The 21630-nt window shown below is 39.8% G+C and overlaps 1 protein-coding gene across 1 annotated transcript in view; it reads right to left on the reverse strand.

Moving 5' to 3' along the window:
• Positions 1–21630, reverse strand: part of tbc1d32 (TBC1 domain family, member 32) — a 103243-nt gene that overhangs the window by 73313 nt on the left and 8300 nt on the right. Inside the window, exons 4-21 of the mRNA XM_013911879.1 lie at positions 18892–19069; positions 18567–18638; positions 18052–18177; positions 17695–17773; positions 17195–17298; positions 17042–17103; positions 16656–16800; positions 16431–16490; positions 14857–14950; positions 13602–13739; positions 12040–12129; positions 9950–10098; positions 9389–9516; positions 8706–8907; positions 3968–4047; positions 3355–3493; positions 1893–1980; positions 1–99 (exon numbers count right to left, since the gene is read on the reverse strand). Of these exons, the coding sequence (XP_013767333.1) occupies positions 1–99; positions 1893–1980; positions 3355–3493; positions 3968–4047; positions 8706–8907; positions 9389–9516; positions 9950–10098; positions 12040–12129; positions 13602–13739; positions 14857–14950; positions 16431–16490; positions 16656–16800; positions 17042–17103; positions 17195–17298; positions 17695–17773; positions 18052–18177; positions 18567–18638; positions 18892–19069 (2033 nt within the window). The remainder of the gene's footprint in view (positions 100–1892; positions 1981–3354; positions 3494–3967; positions 4048–8705; positions 8908–9388; positions 9517–9949; positions 10099–12039; positions 12130–13601; positions 13740–14856; positions 14951–16430; positions 16491–16655; positions 16801–17041; positions 17104–17194; positions 17299–17694; positions 17774–18051; positions 18178–18566; positions 18639–18891; positions 19070–21630) is intronic.

The raw sequence follows: 21630 nt of genomic DNA on the forward strand, positions 1-21630 counted from the left end.
TGGGGTCAATGGGAGTTGGTTTGGGACGGACCACTCTGACGTCGTCACTGCTGCACTCAAGAACAGACCACAGCTCTAGTACCAGAGCCCGTATAAAGCCTGAGACAGAACATGGAGAAATGTTTTGTACCAACATTCATTTTAAATCGCAGCAACTAAAATTATTAACAGTGCTTTAATAAATAAACGACTGACTTTGTTATTGTGTGCGATCTTTTAAAGAATGGCATTTTAAATCTGACGTTGCATTGCTGGCACCGTTTTGATTGGAGGATTTGAATCTCAGGGAGGAAGCAAATTTATAATACCACTCACTTTGATCCCATTTGATCTCTTCTCTGTTGCACTTTGGCCTGTCAGTAACTACATTTTTGCAGCTTCTGATTGGCTATATTTTTACACTGTAGTTGTTTAAATGTGCAGCAGAGTGCTGCTGTTAAAGAACATTGGACTCAGCGACCTCAAGCTTGCACGTAACGGCTGGATAACAACATTAATGCAACCAAAATGTATGCAGCCCTCACTGGAAAACTAGGGATACACTACAGTACATAAATGATGAAGTAAAGACATAACATTAGTATCATGGAAGAAGAAATAGTCAGTGCATCACGGGAAGCTCCCAGCAACAAAAGCTGCATTTGTATTGACACATAAACATTAATTTGTGAGCAATTTTCAGTGTATTTCAGTTAAATTAACAAGACAAATATAACAAAAGGGATTTTATACTTAGAAGAAGAATATGCAAACAGAGTACAATGACAAATTTAAACTATGAAAACTGCAAGTACTGCAGTTCTAGAGTTACAGATATACAATTAATCTTTGCATATCAGTGCTGTATAACCCAGGGAATTTACTGTATTGTATATAAAACAAGGACATAGCCCCCTAACAGCACCCATTGATTAGCGAAGTCCAGTTCTGAAACCTCAAGCAGATGTTTTGGGTCTTGGTGACAAGCTGGGGGTGAATGTAGACTTCTAAATGACACTGCAGGCCTTCCTTAAAGTATTGTTTTTGACTGTAAGGTTAACATTATCTACAAAAAGGTAATGTTACAAAAAAATTTAATGATTGAATAGTGATGGAAATCATAAAGTGTTTTTCAGTGGTCATAGATCAAGTCAGCAGTAGAGTCTTTTTCTTACAGAATGGCTCTCTCACATAGAAAGCTTAGCAAACGGCCCATAATTTGTAAGCTCTGCCTGGACTAGATCACTTTTTCAGGTCATCCTTCTTTCTGTCAGTCAGCCTTTTTATCGATGGCACAAACGTATGTCACATCATGGAACACATGAGTGCTCCACAGCCAGCGCTGCTCAACACAGCAGGGAACTGTTCTTGCGTGGCTAAAGTCATTAGAGAGAATAGGTTTCAGAGCGCAGCGGTGCTGTTATATGCGAAGGGCTGATAAGAAATCAGACTTTGTTTTTCCATAACCAGTTGAGTCGCCCCTTCTGGCCCATAGAAAGAATGCAGGATTAAAATATTTGTTCACTGGCTTCATTTTTTGGCCTCTTTTGACAAGAGTACGGTATTTCCTGGAGCCTTTTGCATATGGATACACCTAGTATCAGTATACAACTGATATGTGAATCCATTTATCTATGATTCACCATGCTACTTGTAAATGTGTTGCTGACAACAAAATCACATTTTCTCTTGCCTGAATGATGCTCACATCACACACCATCTTAATCCTTCCAAAACAAAAAGAAAAAAAGAAAACGCCTCTTCTTACTCTTTCTTACCCAGACAAATACATTTCTCCCTAAGCTGCCTGAAGTCTCCTTTATACCGACAACACAAAAACAACAACTTATAATATAAGCCTTGAGCATCACAGCTGACAAGTGTTTGTTGTGTCCAAGTAACTGCATTAATACCTGAACCGTGCAGAGCCACAACTCCCGGAGCAGTTGCTGCCACCTGTGTCACCATCACCCCGTAGCCAAACTTCTCGCAGCTGCTCACCTACAGAAAACACACAGAAATCTCATACCCCTAGAAATCTTTCAGCCTTTCACTATTGTAGTTTTTGCTCATCAGGTAAAAAATGAATGAGTGTTTGGAAAAAGGATGGAAAAAGTTTAGGTCAAATGTAGTAGTAATGTATTACAAAGGGAGATGTGTAAGTAAATCTAGGATTCTGGAAAGGCACAACATAATGTAGCTAAACATGCTGTGGAGAAATCAAATTGTAAATTGATTTTGGAGTGTGCAGGCTGTTCATTAATTACAACACAATGCCACAACTAAAAATAGACAAAATATAATTACATGCCATAATTAAACTGAAATGCTAAACTAGAGAAGCAATTACAATAGTGCGTAAACAATGGCGGTAAATTAAGCCCACAGGGGATCAGCTAAGGTTTGCAGCAAGCCTGAGTGTATGTGTGTTTACAATTTGAATCTTAGAAAGTGTGTTTCAGTGTCGAGCAGGGTGCTGTGAATACTAAGGAGTCCTCGGGAATTATGATTGTGGCCTTGAGGAGGAGCAGGATCAACAAATTACCACATCTTGTGAAGAATGAATTATGATATTGATGACATGAGCCAGCAGAATGAATAAAGCTGACAAAGATTATGCCTGCTGCATAGGGAATAATACAACATAAATCCTTAATACAATGTGCATCCATAGTTTCTGCACAAATATTTGTACGCACTCCGATAATCACTCTTTTCTCTTTTTTTGTCTCATCAGTAATTATTCATTTTGTATCTCTCCAACTCAAATCAGAATGACCCGGAAGATTCTGAGAGGCATGAAATTACTTTGGCACTTTGATAGGATCAATAAGGGCTGCCAAAGGATTTCCATAAAATGCAATAAAACATTAATGTAACTACGTCATGAGCAGTGCTTATCAGGACATGAAAATCCACCCTGATGAAAGCAGGACGATAACTTCAAACTACTAACAGTGCCTTTATAACCCAATGACTCGTTTTGTGACCACGTGCAATTTTTAAAGAATGCTATTTTAAATCTGACGTTGCATTGCTGGAGCCGTTTTGATTGGAGGAATTTGAATCTCATGGAGCAAATCAATTCATAATGCCACTCCCCAACAGCCCACTTGATCTCGTCACTGCTACACTTTGGCCTCTCAGTGACTACATTTGAATTTGGCAGCATCCACGTGGCTACTCTTATATACTGTAGTTGTGTTAATGTGCAGCAGAGTGCTGCTACAGAGCATTTGGCTCAGGAAACCTCAAGCTTAACACAATCAAAATGCGCGCAAACTGGAGATACACTACTGTACATAATTAGTATGATGGAAACACAAGCAGGACAATTACCACAAATTAACTACGAACAGTTAAGTACATTATTACCTGAAGTTTTTTGGTAAAGCGAGAGAACATGTAGGAGACACATTCATTAATGGCTCCTGTCTGCTGGAGCAGCAGAAGGCCTTTTGGAGTGGCACCAAAATTCAACAGACTGTCCAATAATGTCTCCTCCCAAATGAGCCTGTTCACAAACAAGAAAGACAGAAAAATGATGGTGCTTTGTCCTCCCACTGCAAGAAACACAATATTAAAATCACTAGGAGTCAATTCCTTACACATAAAGACATTTTTTTAGATACCACTGTACTTTACTGTGAGCCATTTAATATCATCTGACATTTTCTGTGTATGTTGTTTTTATTCTACTTTTAGTTATCCATTTTTAGTTTGTTTCATATTGCTTTATTAAACTCTTGGGGCAATTTCATTTTATAGAGTCACTTTATTGTATTACAATTCGATTTTACATGGTGTCCTATAGTATTTTATTTAGATTGCTTCTTGTTGAAGATACACTGAAAAAAAGACATGATTAAATACCGCTGGACTCCAATACTCTTGTATTTTACTGGATGGTGTCCTCATTCATTGCTGTAATAAATATAGACATTTTGTAAAATTATTTAAAGTTGGATTTTACGATGTGCGGCCTCACGTGTTCTGCAGCTCTTGGGTAGATGATCCAGCGCCAGCTCCAGGTACTGGAGTCTGAACCCTTTCTGACAGCGAGCTGGTCTAGAAATAAAGTTTTAAAAAAAGTATTATTACACAATATACTTTAATCATACTTTAATTACTCTATATTAAATTGAGTTTGTGAACATGAGGATCACCTGAAATATTAGACCACATTTACATCCTTAAATTAGAACGAATAAATAAATAATTAAGCAATCCAAAATCCCACAGAATGTGTTCATTTGTTTACTTGGTTCTTGACAGACTGAAAAAGTGCTCTAAACACCAGGATCTCATTTGCTTAACATGAAACAAGAAGGTGAGTAAACATGGAGCATCAGCTGATCCCACTGTCAGTCAGGATTAAACCTGCATTTTGTTTCTCCATTGAACAAATATGGGCATGCGTTTGAGACTTTCAAAGGAACACAATCCATTTTGTGACAGTAATAAAGTAATAAAACAATGTCTCATACACGTTAATTTTTATACCAGATGTTTTGAAAATAAACAGGTAGCTTGTGGGTGGAACTGCTTTCACAGCTACTGAGGCACTACCAGTCACTGGGCAGCTTGACAGAAGGATTGCCTGTTATGCGTCAAGGTGTGGCTGATAGCTTCTGGATCAAAAATGCAGACATGGAGACACGAATTCAACTCAGACAGCTTTACTGCTGGAGCTCGGGAACCGAAATAGAAAAAACAGAAACTCAAACTTAACTGGATTCGATCATTTACTGGTTACATACGAGATGTGACAGACTGGGGAGACAGGACACAGAAACTAGACAAACAAAGGAACACAGAAACACAAACTGACACACAGTCAGAAAAGTAACCAAACATGGAGATTATACTGATTTACAGGGGCTTTACGGAGATGAGTCTAGGACAGGAGACAAGGGGGCAAAACTGAAGTAGAATACAAGCAAAGCACAGAGCAGAATTAGGTAACAAAACTCTAGACTATCAATACATAAAGAAAAACCCGGAAAATACACAAAGCAACCAAAAACTCAACATACTGGGACAAAAACCCAGGGATGCTAACAGCGCCTGTAAATGAACTGCAGCAGAGCTTCATTTTTGTTTGCATATTTTCTGGTTTAGCTTTGAAACACAAACTGCAGATTAAAGATAACTGACGCTGTGTCGAGTCAGAAACACCATTCCAAGAACTAAATGAAGCACATTACAAAGGTTAGTTAATTCCCACCATTTGCATGAAATGATGGTGCTTTTCAAGCCGTGTTGACTGAATAAAGCGAGAACGTGGCATTCATCAAGTAAATGAAATACAGCATAAATATTCTAGCCAGGGATCTGATCATTACATACAGACACCCCTCCTTTACATATTTAGATAAAAGATTCAGAAACTGAGTTGGGCCATCATCTCTTATCCAGTCATGGCTCAGTTAGTCAAGCAAATGTCTCCTGGATTTGTTATATTTACAGTTATACTCTAAAAGTAACACATCTGGGAAAACAGCATTTTCTTAAATCACATCTTGGAAATGAAAAAAATCGACATCTATTGTTAACTTTGAAGGCAGTATCATTGTGGTGAAGACGTGATTGGTTTCCTTATACAACACTACTGTTTTTTGTTGTGGGTATTTGTATAATGTTTTATGTGTTGCATTTATGACATGTAGCTTATCTGCTACCTGGGTCAAGTCTCTCTTATAAAAGAGATAATAATAATAAAAAAACATGTTTGATGAAATAAAATGGATTTCTTTCAACTGTTTCAAGTCAGCAAAACAGCAGGATGTGAAATTCTTGAGTGCACTTTCCATACAGTAAAGCACTGCTGTATTATTTGTGATCCAAAAAAACCCACTGCACTGCGTTTATAAACTGTTCCCTTTACCAAAGCAAGATTTATTAAAGAAAAGCTGGTGTAGAGTTTGGTTTATTTCCAAACACACATGGTTTTGTGTTTGGGCAGAAAAGTTTCACATGATTCAAAGTTCAAATTAATCCTCATTTGTCTTATACTGGGCCTTGGTGCACCCCTACAGCTCTACAGAGCTATTCATCCTCCTTTTAATCCTACATTCTTCTGACTGGTTGCCCATAATATGAGCATCCACTACTGTAAGAATAATATTATGAGATGAGATGGAGTACAAAGTTGCGAAGTATGGACTGAGGAAAGCCATCACAGTGGCTAAGAGGCAGTACAGAGAGAAGCTGGATGGCAAGGCCTGATGTAGCAACGCCTGCAGCACATCACAGAGTATAGGGCCACCACCAGCACCAGCACCATCAGCTCTGTAGGCGGTCTGCTGGATGATCTCAATGCATTCTACACCCGCTTCAAGACCTCCCAGACCCTCTAGACCCCCCATATCACCAGGACCTGCCAGAACCCCCAGACCACCCAACCCCCACCCCCGTCAGTGGTCTCAATAGACCAGGTGCACAAAACCCCGAGGAGGATCGACCCCCGTAAGGCAGCAGGACCAGACAACATCCCGGGACGGGCCCTTTAAGCATGTGCCAATGAGCTGGCGGAGGTTCTTACCTCTCCCTCAACCAGAACACTGTCCTCACATGCTTCAAGACCACAACCATCATCCCTCTCCCCAAGACAAGCCCAGCCACCTGCCTGAATGACTATAGACCAGTTGCACTCACTCCAATCATTGAAAAGTGTTTTGAGAGAGTGGTGCTGGCCTACATCCAGAGAAACATCACAGACACTCTGGATCCCCTGCAGTATGCCCGCCGGCCCAATAGGTCTACGTCAGACGCCATCGTTGCTGCCCTTCACTATTCCCTCTCCCATCTGGAAAACAAATACTCATACATCAGGGTACTTTTTGTTGATTACACCTCCTCCTTCAATACTGTCATCCCACACAAACTCACTCGCAAGCTGGCAACACTCGGCCTACACCCAACCCTACGTGACTAGCTACTGGACGTTTTGACTGGCAGGGCCCAATCCGTCAGGATCGGCAACAGGACTTCAGTCAGCATTATTAAAAAACGCAGGAGTTCCACAAGGTTGCGTCCTCAGTTCCATCCTCTAGACCCTGTACGCCCACGACTGTGTCACCTCCAACAAAGACAACATCATTTTGAAGTTCGCAGACGACACTGCAGTGATCGGTCGCATCACTGGAGGGGACGAAGCGGCTTACAGGAGAGAGGTGGCCGGTCTGGTGTCATGGTGTGAGGACAACAACCTCACCCTCAACACTGAAAAGACAAAGGTGTCACGGTTCTGGGTCCGTTGGACCCAGTATTTTGAGTTATTGTGTTTTGATTTAAGTTGGCATCAGGGGTTGTGTTCCTGTTCTCTTGTTGTGTTTATGGTGATGATGATGTTCATTATTAGAGGTCCATGTTTCTGTTTATCTGGGTTTAAGATGTGGGTTTAGTTTCATATGTCATTTCCTGTCTGTCTCTCTATGTCGAGCCTTAGTGTGATGTTTTATTGTGAAGGTCTGCATCTCATGTGAGTGTGTTCAGTTTTACCTCTGTCTCGTCTTGTTGATTATTCCCAGCTGTGTCCACCACCTGTGTGTAATTCCCGTGTTTCTCTGTGTGTATTTAAGTCGTGTCCTCCGTCATTGTAGTTGCTGGTCTGTGTATCTACCATGTCTCACCCGTGTGTTCTCCCTGTTAACCATCGTCTGCCTCTGCTCGCCCTGCTTCATGTTCTGGTTTCTGCGCTATAGTTTAGTTGTTTCTCAGTATAGTTTAGTTTGAGCTCCATTTGCTGTTTGTCCCCACTTCTCCACTACTGCCTGCGTTTGGATCCTCCTTCATTTCCTCCACACGGCTCATCTCACTCGCCGTGACAAAAGGAGATGATAGTGGACACGAGGAAGAAGAGGAGGCCTCACCAGCCGCAGTTTATCTGGGGCCTTGAAGTGGAGAGGGTGAGCAGCTTTAGATACCTGGGCGTCTACATCTCCGAGGACCTCACCTGGACACTGAACACCTCACACCTGGTTAAGAAGGCGCAGCAGCAGCTGTATTTCCTGAGGAGGCTGAGGAAATTTGGTATGTCGGCCAAGATCCTCAGCAAGTTCTACAGCTGCATTGTGGAGAGCACGCTGACCAGCTGCATCACTGCATGGTACGGCAGCACTACTGCTATGGACCACAAACGCCTGCAGAGAGTAATAACAACTGCGGAGAAGATCATCAGGACTCTGCTGCCCTCTCTGCAAAGCATCTACCATCACAGAGTCCAGAGGAGAGCTGCCTCCATCCTCAAAGACCCCACACACCCCCAACACGGACTGTTCACACTTCTGCCATCGGGACGAAGGTTTAGAAGTGTGAAATCCAGAACATCCCGACTCAACAACTCCTTCTTCCCCACTGCTGTCAGACTCTTGAACAGCTGAACTATTTTTGAACAGTAATAATAATTAACCTGTATTAATTATTAAGCTATAGCTCTTTTGCACACATCTCTGTTTCACACTTCAATATTTTGTCTCCTTTTCTGTCTTCATTTATTTATTTGTACTATTTGTATTTTGTCTGTTCTATTTCTATTGTATATATTAATCAGCATCTGTGGGTGGACAGCAAAGAAAGAATTTCATTGCACAAAGAAATGCATTTTTTTCTTTGAACACATGACAATAGACACTTTGAATCTTGAATCCTGAATCTTTGAATCTATAATAGCTCCACGTCAAATAATAAAGTCTCTGCAAATAGCACAAATGAGTTACATGTACCTTTTTCCACGCAGCAGCTAAAGCTTTGTGCAGGCCGTAGGGTCGTAGAACCTGCAGACCCTCACAGATGTTGTACATCTGCCGACAAACTAAAATAAAGGCTCCACATAATGAATGGGGCATATCAGATTCACACAACGATGGCAATTCCTTGTCGAGCAGCCTCTGGGTGAACTGTACGATGATATGAGCAGCAAAGGTTCTGCAGACGAGGGTGAAAAAAGACAATGTTTATTATAGAGCCACAACATGAGATTTTTAGATTGTAAGTATAGCAATTTCAACTTGTGGCTTTACATGCCTACACTGGAGGTCTCCAAAGCACTTTCATACACTCACATTTTTAATGAGCTAGCATACAGAAATGAAGCCATAGGTGGTTGGTAAATACATTCTTGGTCATTCACAACAATAGAATGTGTTTCTGGACAGACTGAAGGAAACTACAGTGCAGACTAGTCATTGTCAGGCAACAGAATATAACGCAGTATAATATAACCCCAGCTGCTCACAAACCAGCAGCAGCCTCATGTTCCAATCTGCTCTCGGTGCAGAATAAGCAGGATTTGCTATGCAAATTTAACTCTGTATTAAAATCTTCCAGCTAAGTTAGGAAAATGTAATTTATTCATTACTATCAAGAACGACAAAACGACGCTGCGAATTTAATCACAACATCTCACCTCTCACTGTGGGCTGCGACGAGATTCTTCTCAAATAAGAAGAGCGCTAATCCTCTGTCTGTGTTTGCGATACGAGCCAGAATATCTGCAATGAGACTCAGGGTTGCTGCAGGAGACTTTAACTCAGCCTGCAAAGCACAGAAAATAAACACACAAAATTACCAACTGCTTCAGGAAAATTGGCACCTGAACAGATACTCAACACTGAAATAACACATTTATATTTCACAATAATGGAACTGAAGAAAAAACTACTACATTTCATAACCAAAGCCTCTGTAATTCCATTTTCTGGAAGGCTGAACGATGACAAGTCCTTACGCAGAGGACAGCTATGTTACTCTTAAGATGAGGAGTCTCCATTTGAAAATTATTGCACTAAAAATGTAAAAGGAAAGTAGTTTACATGCTTATTTACTATGAGTAGAAAGTCATGGTTGGACACTTTACACTTGAAACTGTATGAATCAAAAACCTTTTTTGTAATCTGCAAATGGTGTGTGTGTGTGTGTATGTGTGTGTGTGTGCGTGTGTGTGTGTGTGTGTAGGTATGCTTGTGACCTTCTGTCCATTGAGCAGCGCTATAACAGGAGTTAGTAGCTTCTCTATAACTGGAGTCTGATAGAGACACTCTGTAGCGCATTCTGTCTGTTCACATAGCATCCAAAGCACCTCCATCACAAGGGTGCTGGGCGACAGGACGTCTGAACCTACCGAAAGTAAATGAATTAATATGCATTTAACGACATTAATTAGCTGAATTAAATGCATATGAAATCATCTAATTACATTAATACCCACTAGGATTATATCTGCCCACTAGGTTTACACTTTTAGATCACCTAAATATGCAATCAATGACCATTTTGTGCTGCTTTCATGTCAGTAAGATGATTCAAGCCAATACTAGCAAGTTGTACCTAACAAAGTGGCCAATGAACTTGTATTTCCACTATTTTGAGATATGCATATATCCACTGACTTTTTCTCATATCACAGCCTTATTCCACAATGGCTTAAATTCATGTTTCACCTCAAACAGACACAGTTTCAGCATTCCTCTATGGAGAGAGAAGAACCTTACAAGAGAACAACTATTTCTACAGCAGTCCACCAGGCCTATATAGTAGCCAGACAGTAGCCAGTCAGTAAAAGACACATGACACCCAACCTGGAGTTTTTTCCCAAAATGCACCTGGAGGACTCTCAGACCCGGAGAAACTAAATTATCTGGTCTGATGAAACAAAAGTTTTTGGCCTGAATGCTAAATGTACACCGTATAAGCGCCATGTCTAGAGGAAACCAGGTGCCACTCATCACCTGGCCAATAACATCCCTACACTGAAGCATGGTGGTGTGGATGTTTTTTGTTAGCAGGAACTGGGAAAGATGAACGAAGAAAAGTTCAGACGTAGTTAATGATAACGTACTCCAAAAGGCTCTGAACACAGACTGGGTCTAAGGTTCATTTTCCAGCAGGACGACAAGATAACAAAGGAGTGGTTTCTGGACCACTGTGTGAATGTCCTTGAGCGAACTATTGTGAAATGGCTGTGTACTAATGCAACCAGCCAGATGGAGCTTGAGAGGTTGTGGTAAGAAGAATGGGAGCAACTGCAAAAAAAATAGATGTGCCAAGCTTGTAGCATCATACCCAAAGAGACTTCAGGCTGTAACTGCTGCCATAGGCGCTTTAACAAAGTGACGAGCAAAGACTGTGGATACTTAAATACGTGGTATATTCTTGTTATTATATTTTTAATAAACAAAAGAACTCTAAGCAAACTTTTTCACTTTGTCATTAAGGAGTACTATGTGTAGGATTTTGAGGTGAAAAATTAATTGAATCCATTTTGGACTAAGGCTCTAACATAACAAACTGTGGAACAAGTAAAGAGCTTTTGAGAAGCACTTTATTTCTGATATATGCCAATACATGCCCAAAGATACAGAGAACACAGATGATGTCTGTGAGGATCATAAATGAATACCTGGGACCAATCTTTATAAGAATGTTGTTGCTTTTAATACTACATGCACATAACTCTAAGACTATTAAAAGCCACGTATAACTAGAGTTCAATGTTGTGTAACAAGAGAAAATTACAAAAGTGAAGATTTACAAGTCATGTTTGTGTTATAGCTGGAAACTTAGCCTAATGGGGCTTTAAATTCAAACATCTTACCCTCCATTCGAGACTAAATCTCTCGCAGAGTGCACTGTGCTGTATCATATTGCTGCTCAAAATACAATCTCAAGAATGCTTCATGTGATCTGCATCAGACAGCAGGTAAAATATTAATATAAATATCTGTCTTAGTCAGCATGACTCTCTGTCTCAGCCAAAGGAGATTACCCTCTGACAAAGTCAAGGTGGGGAACAATATTGATCACTGGACCAACATTTCTCTAACGTAATTCATGAGAATGAATGGGGCAATAAAGTCTTCAAGGAGACAAATTAAGTACTACACGACTCAGTACAAGGTTAAGAGATAAAAGATATGGCCCGAGGAGTTCTTTTTCCATCTCATACGTTGGGTCACTAACCTACCTCAGCAGTTGATTTGAAATTCTCCTATCTGAACAGAGACCAATAAGGAAGCTGAAATTCTACTATATACCCGCATGTGCGTATGCATGCCCTACCTGTGTGTGAGGAATCCCTGTCCAGAGGTCTAGGGTGTTTATACATTATGTTAAGCAGGATGACAACGAGGTCTGTCAGGGTAACAGGATCTGAAATAGACATAATAAATCAATCAATCAGTTGATAGTCACCGTGTCTAGACAGCGACTAAAAATATTAGGTGGGTAAGGAAATAGTCCATATCAAAAGTTAAGGTAACCTTAGAGACAAGGATCAGCCCCTTGTGTGTAGTTCACTTAACATATTATGTGCACAGTGGGTTTTAGTATCCACAGACTTTTAAAAGTGTCTTAATATGACATTTCATTACAAGCCTAAATATCACCAACAGTTCCTGGTTGCACGTACTACAATAAAGAGAGCTTCTGCTTTTCTAAAACTTTAAATAAAAGAAAATATTTGGGAGTAGGACTTTGTTCTGAATTAAAAAAAGAAAATTAAAAACATTTAAGAAAACTAAGAAAAAGATATTCAGATCTCTCCTTTTCTCACTGTGCATCTGTTTCATGCCATTAACCTTGAATGATTCATCTCCCAGTATCATCCTATAGGTGCAGATGGTCTACAGTTCAAACACTGTGTCCTTTCTTTCTATGTTCATCTCTTCTCTCTACATCTTTGTCTCCTCCTGTAACCTGTGAGACAACCTGAAGAACTCTTAAAAAAGAGATTCTCTTGTTTCCCCACAGTCACCGAATTCTTCCTCATAAGGAATCAATTTATTGCTTGGTTTCTCATTATTATTATAGTGTTGTATAGTCGTAGCATGAGTACATAAAGCGCCATGGTATAACTATATATACACATTATATTAAATAAAACTATAACTATAAAAAGAAAATGTTAAACTGAAAACACTAAACACTGAATATACTGCTAAAAATCTGAAGGCAGAACAGACTGCGACTGTGTGGCAGGACAGTAAATTGAAGTTATACTGAACTCCAGACTCCAGACAGCTACATATGTGAACACCTGGCGTCAGTGGTGCTCTCACAAAAATACAAAAATAAAAAATCCTGGTAGAATACCGCACTTAGATTTTAAAATATCATAGTACATGTTTTTAAAAAAACTGCAGTGAAAGCTTTAGGAGGTGATAAACTATAACACACAAACAGATAGGGTATCCAGGTCAACACTTGAAGATGTGGTCATTATCCATGAGTTGCTGGTCAACACCCTAGTTGTGTAACCTATGTTGGATAAAATTACAAAACAGGGGTGATTTGACTGTACACGAATGTCCTGAGAGGAGTTATTAATTAGTAAATCAATTACAGTTCAGGAAAGTCAGATGATGAGTCTGCTTTAATCAACTGACTAAGTGAAATGTAACTATTATGTAACTTTATTAGTAATTACAGTGGGGTGGAGGGCTAAAATCTCTGTTCGAGGGAGGATTATACATGCTGATCAGACACAGTCCTGCACTATAAAGATTACATCTACTAAAGGAGATATGACGATCTGTACATGGCAATAAACTCTCAAGATCAGTGTCAAGATGATACAACAGACGACATGTTGAGTTATGTAACATAATCCTGCACCATCAAACCTTTGTATTTCCTTATTTTGATGGGAAAGAGCTTTTTTCCATTGGTGTAGATGATGAGCTTCCCTAGGACACACAGAGAGTGAACAAAGCAGCAATACTCGAGTTCTTTTCCAGAATAAACACTCCTCTGCACCAAACCTGAAACATTAAGAGAAAAATCAAAGTGATACATTGTTACAATATATTACTGATATTGTAACAGATGATTTAAGGAACTAAAATGAGAAAAAGAGAAGAAAACAATGTGGGAAAAAAATGTGGCAGCACTGAGATGGACACAGTTTTCACACTGTTCATATCAAAGGCCTCAGAATTACAATGAGACTGACAGGTGAAAAAATGTGTCAGGCTTGCAGTGTCTCTAGAGAGCAGAAAGCCAAAAGAGGCACAGCTCGGAAAAAAACTATGTCTTTTATGAGGACTATATCAGTGGCGAGGGAACTGGCATATCGCAACTTATCCAAGACAAGGTCACAATGTTCAGTCTCAAGGAGCCAGCTGGCTTACAGGAGATAACAGGCTCCACTTGCATTCCCTTATGCCCCATCTGCACCTGTATTCATTCTGGTTTATTCCATTTTAGCACGTAGCTTTGCAAATGGATATGCACCATGTCCATGTTACTCTATAATTACCATGTTATTTTTAATTTATCAAATACTTGATAAATTAAGTATCAAGTATTTGAAACAAACAGATAATTTCGTTAAAAAGTTAGAAGGAATTCATTAAAAAATGTTTCCCAAAATTTGAGAAAAAAACAAACACTTAATGGTGATGCAAAGGGCTGTCGATAATCTCCAGTATTGCCTCTTGTTTGTACACATTGTTGAGAACGTCATTCAAAACTGGACTTCGTCATGTAATATGTAAATGTATTCCTGAAGTGTTGCTATGCCAATTTGTCAGTGTTATTACTTGTCCTTTCCACCATTTTTCCTCTGTCCACCTATGTTTTAATGTCTGTGCATAAAAGAAGCTGAATAAATGATGGCAAAGTCTAGGTACGAACACTCAAAGGCTTCAAATGAAGCATTACTTTCTCATTAGACTTTCACAGTAGTTCACTCTGAGAGTTTTATTTTTTGGTTTGTTTCACAAGACACATTAAATCAGCATTACTGCAAATGTGCTGATGCTTAGCACACAGGGAGAGGCCCAGAGTGAAGTTTGGTATTTGAATATGCCTGAGAGAGTACACAAACCTGATGAAGAAATAATGAGATTAGGGAGTGGTTGTTTTTTTTAAACTTGCCAATGCTCCGCTGCTCCCCTGACTCAGTTGTCTCATTTGTGAAACGTTCACAGGACTCATTGTACTTGATGCACTGCTGAAGAGCTGCTACAGCCTGTGAAAGAAAAGATATAATGCATGTTGCTTCGGATGCTAAGCATGTTAAATTAGCTGAATAAAATGACGACGGCTAATGTGCATTGCCAAATTTGTAGACTACTGTCATAAACAGGCCAAAAACTGAACAATTACTTAAAAATTCAGTCAGAATCTCAGTGCAACCTCCTCTTATCCAATCAAGAGATTTAAGACTAGAAGCCATGCTTTTAATCTAAATCCAAGCACTGTGGGGAATTTTAATGCCCTGCGATGCAAGAGCAGTTTAGGCTTACAGTGTTTCAGAGAGATATTGGCAGTTTCTTTAGAGAAAGTTTCAGCGGCGATTCCACAGTAACTCTTCTAAAGTCACAGTTAAAAGGGAGGTTTGAGCTCAAAAAAACAGACCAATTCTTGAATGTCAAAGTGCCACTCCTGTTCTGTGCCCTTTTGTCTAGAAGACCAGTACACTGAACTGTTTGGCTGTGATTTACACCTGCACCCCACAAAATGACACAAACAGGACCATTTTCATAGGAGGTGTCAGAAGCAGTTAGATACAGCCAGTCTTTTGGACAATCTCTTTAGCTTTTCAACAAGTTTACATCTTAGTAAAGGTAGAATTTAGGAGAAGGTTCTCAATAAGGCCCAAAAACCAAACCAGAAAATGCTGACTGTAGCATTTTCTGTCATTATGCAAATGTACTGTTTATAAGATTGGGAAAACCTGCAGTCAGCTGAGAATGAGCAAGTCACTTGGATGAGTGGCGAAACGTTTCTCCCACTGAAAACGCTACGTCCAGAGGAACAATCAACTTTTGGAGGCTGACTACAGCATTTCAATATGGAAACAGGTCACCCTTGGGCTCTGCAGGTAAATGGATTTGTTTGGGAAAAACCAAGATTTTCATCAGTTCACCAGTTTCCTCTGGTCCAATCACAGCTTTGCTTTCTCATGAGCACAATGTCTGTTTTAGATGCAAGTTTTGATGCCTTTTGGATGACCCAAGAACCAGGCCAATATAATGTTTGCCTGATACTATCAGCCACTATCTCACAGATATAATAATTTCAGGATTTTTGTTGTCAAATATGCACCAACAGAAAAAAAAAGTATTTTATTCAACCACAAAGCAAAGAAATGTGTGAGGGTCAGTTAGAAATGTTGTAAAGACATATTTTGTCCAGCAGTGTTTACAGAGCACTCAGTATCATTTGAAGCACAGAGAGCAGTATCACAGCTTAGCAGATGGTAATATATTCCCTTTTAATTTAGCTCCAACTATATGCATATATATGGACAGAAAGCATGTGAGAGAGAATATCTTGATATTGACTTTAAAAAAAAAAAATCCCTAATAATATCTATCTGTACTGTCCTCAAATATCCAGTATTGACTCGGGTTAATCCTTTTGATGTTCATTTGCTCCCCTCTTGTCTCAGACCTTTCAGAAGTACAAAGCAGTGAAAGATCCTTATTATTGAGTAAACCACTCACCACAGACTTGTATTTTCTCTCCAGGAGTCTGAGAATCACAGCCCTGCTGTAGTAGCCATGCTGAGAGGGAGGCAGAGGCCAGGAGAAAACCAGAAAAAATATACATTACAGAGTGCAATATAAACAAGAGAGGATGGAGATCAAAACATTAAAATGCAACACACGAACACAGCGGTTCATACAAAAATTCAGTCTGCGTAAATCTGAAACTGTGGGCATACACACCATCCACTTTTTAAACCAAGTGGCTTTTACATCCAGTAAAGCCAGTAAGTGAACTGGTTCCAGGACTCTCTCAGTTCCTGGTGAGCCATGTTCGTGATGGAAGGACAGCAGGGAAAAGGTGTTTTCTATAACTTCTTCCATGTATCTATAAGCAAGGTAGAGAAACAAAAACACAAAATAAGTTCACAGTCCGTTCCATCATTCTATAAATAATTACGTATATTAAGTGATATGTATTTGTGGGTCAAATTTCACACCCTCTTAAAATGAATCATTTAAAAACGTACGAAGTGTTCTTTTTTTTATACATCAGATTTGAAAAGTAGCATCTGGATAGTCCGTGATGGTTGGGCACACAATCAAGAAACAAGATAAAGACAACTTACTTCTCTGGATGACGTATCCAGAAGTTAGTCACCTCCTTTTGAAAATCATTCATCAGTCGAATCTGAAACAAGAAACACAGAGAGAAAAACAGTGTGTGCACTTTATTTTTACCATGATATAGTTAAGAAGCTCTTGTAGAAAAGTTGCTGTACCTGCTTGAGGAGACGACTGATCTCAGGCCTGTTAACGTCAATGGTAGCTGAGCCACTTGGAAAGCTCAGCTTATGGGACAGAAAACTTGACTCCACAGATTTAGCTGCACATTCAAAGGCAAATTCTTATTACAAGCCACACAAGATAATATGGATTTTGGATGTATAGCAGTGAGCTACAACTACTCAAAGATACAGTAAGTAACATGGATCACATTAGTACAGTTGCATTTTCTGCTTGGAAATTTCCTGAAAGTAACCTCGTCCCATAAAATCCACAAACCAAACATCTCCTTCCATCTAAACATAAAACCAAAACTACTTCCCATGTGTCACTGAATAACAAGCTGCTTTTCATTTGCTCTGTAAATAAACAAGTGACCCTTTAAGATATACTTTTTTTTTAATTTTACTTTTTAAAAAACATCTTTGTTTAATTCAAACACAACAGTCCAGAACACTACATTAAAACCCAAAAGGGTCCATTGAGAGTTACCTACCCAGGCTTGTGTAAATTTCTCGTGTCACATTCAGAGGAGAGGATGAGAGGCTTTTAGCAAAGAATCGCAGCGCATTATCCTGACAGAGGTGAGATGACATGCGTGAACATACATTCACAGCCATTTATATAACCAATCAATGATACCTACGTTCTAAATGATAAGAAAATTCAGTGAGAAGAACAGAAAGAAGATTAAGGATCCGTGGAATGAGGAACAGGTTTTTCAATGTTCAATTATAAAGCATAAAATCGTTAATAACAACAACATGGTTATTATTGATTTATTTATTAATGAATAAATGATTAATGCTACTTATTTTACTGCAGTGTGCAGATGAGGCTGCTCAGGACTCACGCTGAGGTCGGGATCCGGCTCGCTCAGAGCTACGCAGAGGTTCAGACGCAGGCTGCTCCAGCTCTCACAGCTAAGCACATCAGATGTAGGAGCACGGCAGAGGACCTTCAGAGCCTCCCAACGCACCTACACACAGACTCACATCAAGTACCTGGACTACACTGCCAATTATGCCGAGGAGTGGTTCGTAACCCTACTTGCAAGTGCTAACTGTGCCAACAAACAGCGACCCTTTCACTCAAACTGATTCAAAATCAGTTTAAGTGCAAAATTAAACAAGACCATCTCCAGTTTTTCCAACATGGATAAATGTGAAGATAATGTCAAGTTAAAAGATTAAGACAAAGAAAAAAACCCTGATTAGAAATCTACGGAAAGATTAAAGGGACATTTTTCTCGCTCTTGCCTGCAACTCTTTGAAGAGACCTGATCATCTAACTGGGAAAGATGGATTTGTGCTACAGAATCCTCCAGTGACCTAAAGAAAAACCAAAAGATATGTCTAAGTTGTTTACCTCTTTGGGCTTGCTGGAGTCAAGCTTTTCAGCCAAAATTTGCAGCTGCTCTTGTCTAAAGAATCCATAACTCTGGGAATGAAAAAAAGACAGGAAATGGGGGGGAAAGCGTCATTACTCACCAAAAAGCAAAAAGAAAATATCTCTTAAAACAGCTTCACTCTATGTCTAAAGATTGATTTTCACCCCCGTTCCATGTATCATGGAAAGAAAGAAACTTGTGCAATTAATGTCATCCAGAAATTGGGGCCAGAATATAACATAAAGGCAAAAAATTAATAAAACAAGCGTTTATTGGCAACATTTGTAAGCAGTTTTCTCTAACCCGACTGAAGGACGAGCCACTGTCAGAGCAGTTGTCAGTGAACTGGATGTTGGACTGCCTATGCTGCTTCTCTTGGTGTGTCTCCTCCTTTCTCAGCTGGTCCTCCTCAGACTTGTTTTTTAAAGACTCCACAACTGTTATCATGGTGTTTTTTAAGGTGTGTATCATCTGCTGGTACCTGTCATAAAGAGAGAAAGTGAATGAGCTAAACTAGGTCAACCAATATGATTGCATGAGTCACAGCAAGCCTAAACATTGCTTCATATGAAACTCAAGTGAAAGGTAATTACTGCATCAATTTATAGCTGAAAGCAGGGAAATTCAGCGCTGAGATTGGATGGTGCAGTTATCCAATATGGAAAAAAAGAAAGAAATATACTGTAAATACAAATGAGATTTATCCACTTTTTAAAATAACCGCCAACTGACAGCTTAACTTTATTACCACAAATACATTTGATGGCCTTGGATAGCTTCTTATTAAAGAACATTAATCCAGGGTTTTGGCTAAGAATGGGATTATGGGAGATGGCTACACATGACAGTAAGTTCTCTTAAAACTGAAATTAAATACAACTAACTAAATCCAACTGCTACTTAAAGTCACCATGAGAGTTCGGTACACCCAGGCTCTAAATAGTAAACCCAAGATGTCACTGACAGGTTCAAAACAGTGGAGTTTAGTTGGCTTATTCAGTGTAAAATATAGAGACTGTGGATAAGAAATGAGCTAAGAGCAGAAAGTCAAGTATTTGCTTGTACAAATTTGACAAATTACTATTAAGGACATGTGCAGAGGTTCTTAAGTCCCATTTTCCACTTTCAGTTCTTAACATTTATCTTTTGAATCTCACTAAAACTTCTTTTGAAGTGCCAAAATGTCCCCTGTGTACAAAAACACCGGTGGCAGCTTTATATGAAAATGTAGGACACAGATTTGTACTAGAGCCTCTTCTTGTTTGTGGTGATGGACAGGTTTACAGATGAGGTTGGGCAGGAGTCTCTGTGGACTGTGTTGCTCGCAGACAACATTGTGATCTGTATTGAGAGTGGGGAGCAGGTAGAGGAGAGCCTACAGACACGGAGATGTGCAGTAGAAAGAAGAGGAATGAAAGTCAGCGGTATCAAGACAGTGTGAGCGAGTGAGGCAAATGGAAAGGTGAATGGTGATGCAAGGAATATTAGTATTAGTATATTAGTATTTATTTATTTATTGTCATTGTCAAGAACAATGAAATTGCGTTTGGGGCTTCCATACAACCCAAAAAAAAGAATAGATGTACTAGAGGTGGGGTTATGATCCAAATCAATGGGGAGTGCACAAAAAAAGGTAAGGAGAGAGTGTGCAGGTAAGGTGGAGTAGGTGGAGAAGAGAATTAAGGTAGCAGCCTTAATAAAAAGGTAGGTTTAGAGTATGAGATGGCAGTAAGACCACTTATGTTGCTCAGATTAGAAAGGGTAGCTAAGAGAAAAGTCAGGAGGTGGAGCTAGAGGTGACAGAGTGAAGGTCATCGACAGGACGGCTGAGGCTGGACAGCTGAGATGGAGCTGAGCGCATGTGTGTGTGGTAGTTGTGGCTCAGGAGGTAAAGTGAGTCACATGCAAATCTGGAGGCTGCTAGCTTGATCGCCTGCCTATACGCTTCCATCAGAGTGTGTGTGCAAATGTTAGAAAGATTTCTGCGTGTGTGTGATAACGCTTAAAAAGTGCTCAGTTAAAGCAGAAAAGAGTGAAAGGGACCATCTCCTGTGTTTAGGGGCTGATTGCCCCTCTTTAGGCATTGGTGCCTGGACCTGAGAGTATAAAGTGTGTATGGAGAGTGTGTGTACTGCATTCATTTTTTCAGCGTGTCTCCATGGTAGTGAATTCATGCTTGTGTCTGTGTGTGCCTGTTTGTTTGTGTATCAGGTCAGGTGTGGGGGCCTATTTTGCCCTGCCACATGCCCTGCCAGTGGCTGGTGCCCCCACCCACTGATGCATTGGTGATTCTTGGGGGGCAGGGCTGTGGTGTCCCACACAAACACTAGACATTTCCATGAAGACACCTTTTGAACACAAGCGTGCTCACGCACAGAGGTGTACAAACAGATACTCACAGACACACTATTGTAGTTGGCTGCTGCCTCTAAAAATATCTTGTATTATTAGTACTGTGTGTGTGCTGTTCAGTAAAATGTATTATTCATTATTTACTGTTATTTATGCATATGTTAGCTGTTGCTGTGGTTTCTCTGCTGTGCTACTTTTTCCCCTCACCAGGTCTTGAAGCAGATTCTCAGTGTTTTTTCTCTCTCTCCTCATTTTTTCTCTCCCTATCCTTCTCCATAACGTTCTCCTCAACTTCTTTCGTCTTTTCCTTTTCCGTCCACCGGTCTTCTTAGTTTTTATGATTGTAATAAATCAAAATAAAATATTCTAATATTCTTGACCTTCAGACAACAATTCTGATTGCCTCACTGCTGGACAGGATGCAGGGGCAAAAATGAATTTAAAAAATAAATACAAAGCAGAAAAGCAGTATAGAAGTACCAGACCATTTACCCAGTGGGATAGTGAATTTATTGGGAAAATGATGTTGAAGATGGAGAAGACAGTCAATGCAATTCTATTTTAAGAGGAATTTCATGGCAGTAAGGGAGGATATACAGTGGGGCAAAAAAGTATTTAGTCAGCCACCGATTGTGCAAGTTCCCCCACCTAAAATGATGACAGAGGTCAGTAATTTGCACCAGAGGTACA

Source organism: Pundamilia nyererei, unplaced genomic scaffold, assembly GCF_000239375.1.
Source record: "Pundamilia nyererei isolate P.nyererei 1_Seehausen unplaced genomic scaffold, PunNye1.0 scaffold00074, whole genome shotgun sequence".
Lineage (NCBI taxonomy): Eukaryota > Metazoa > Chordata > Actinopteri > Cichliformes > Cichlidae > Pundamilia > Pundamilia nyererei.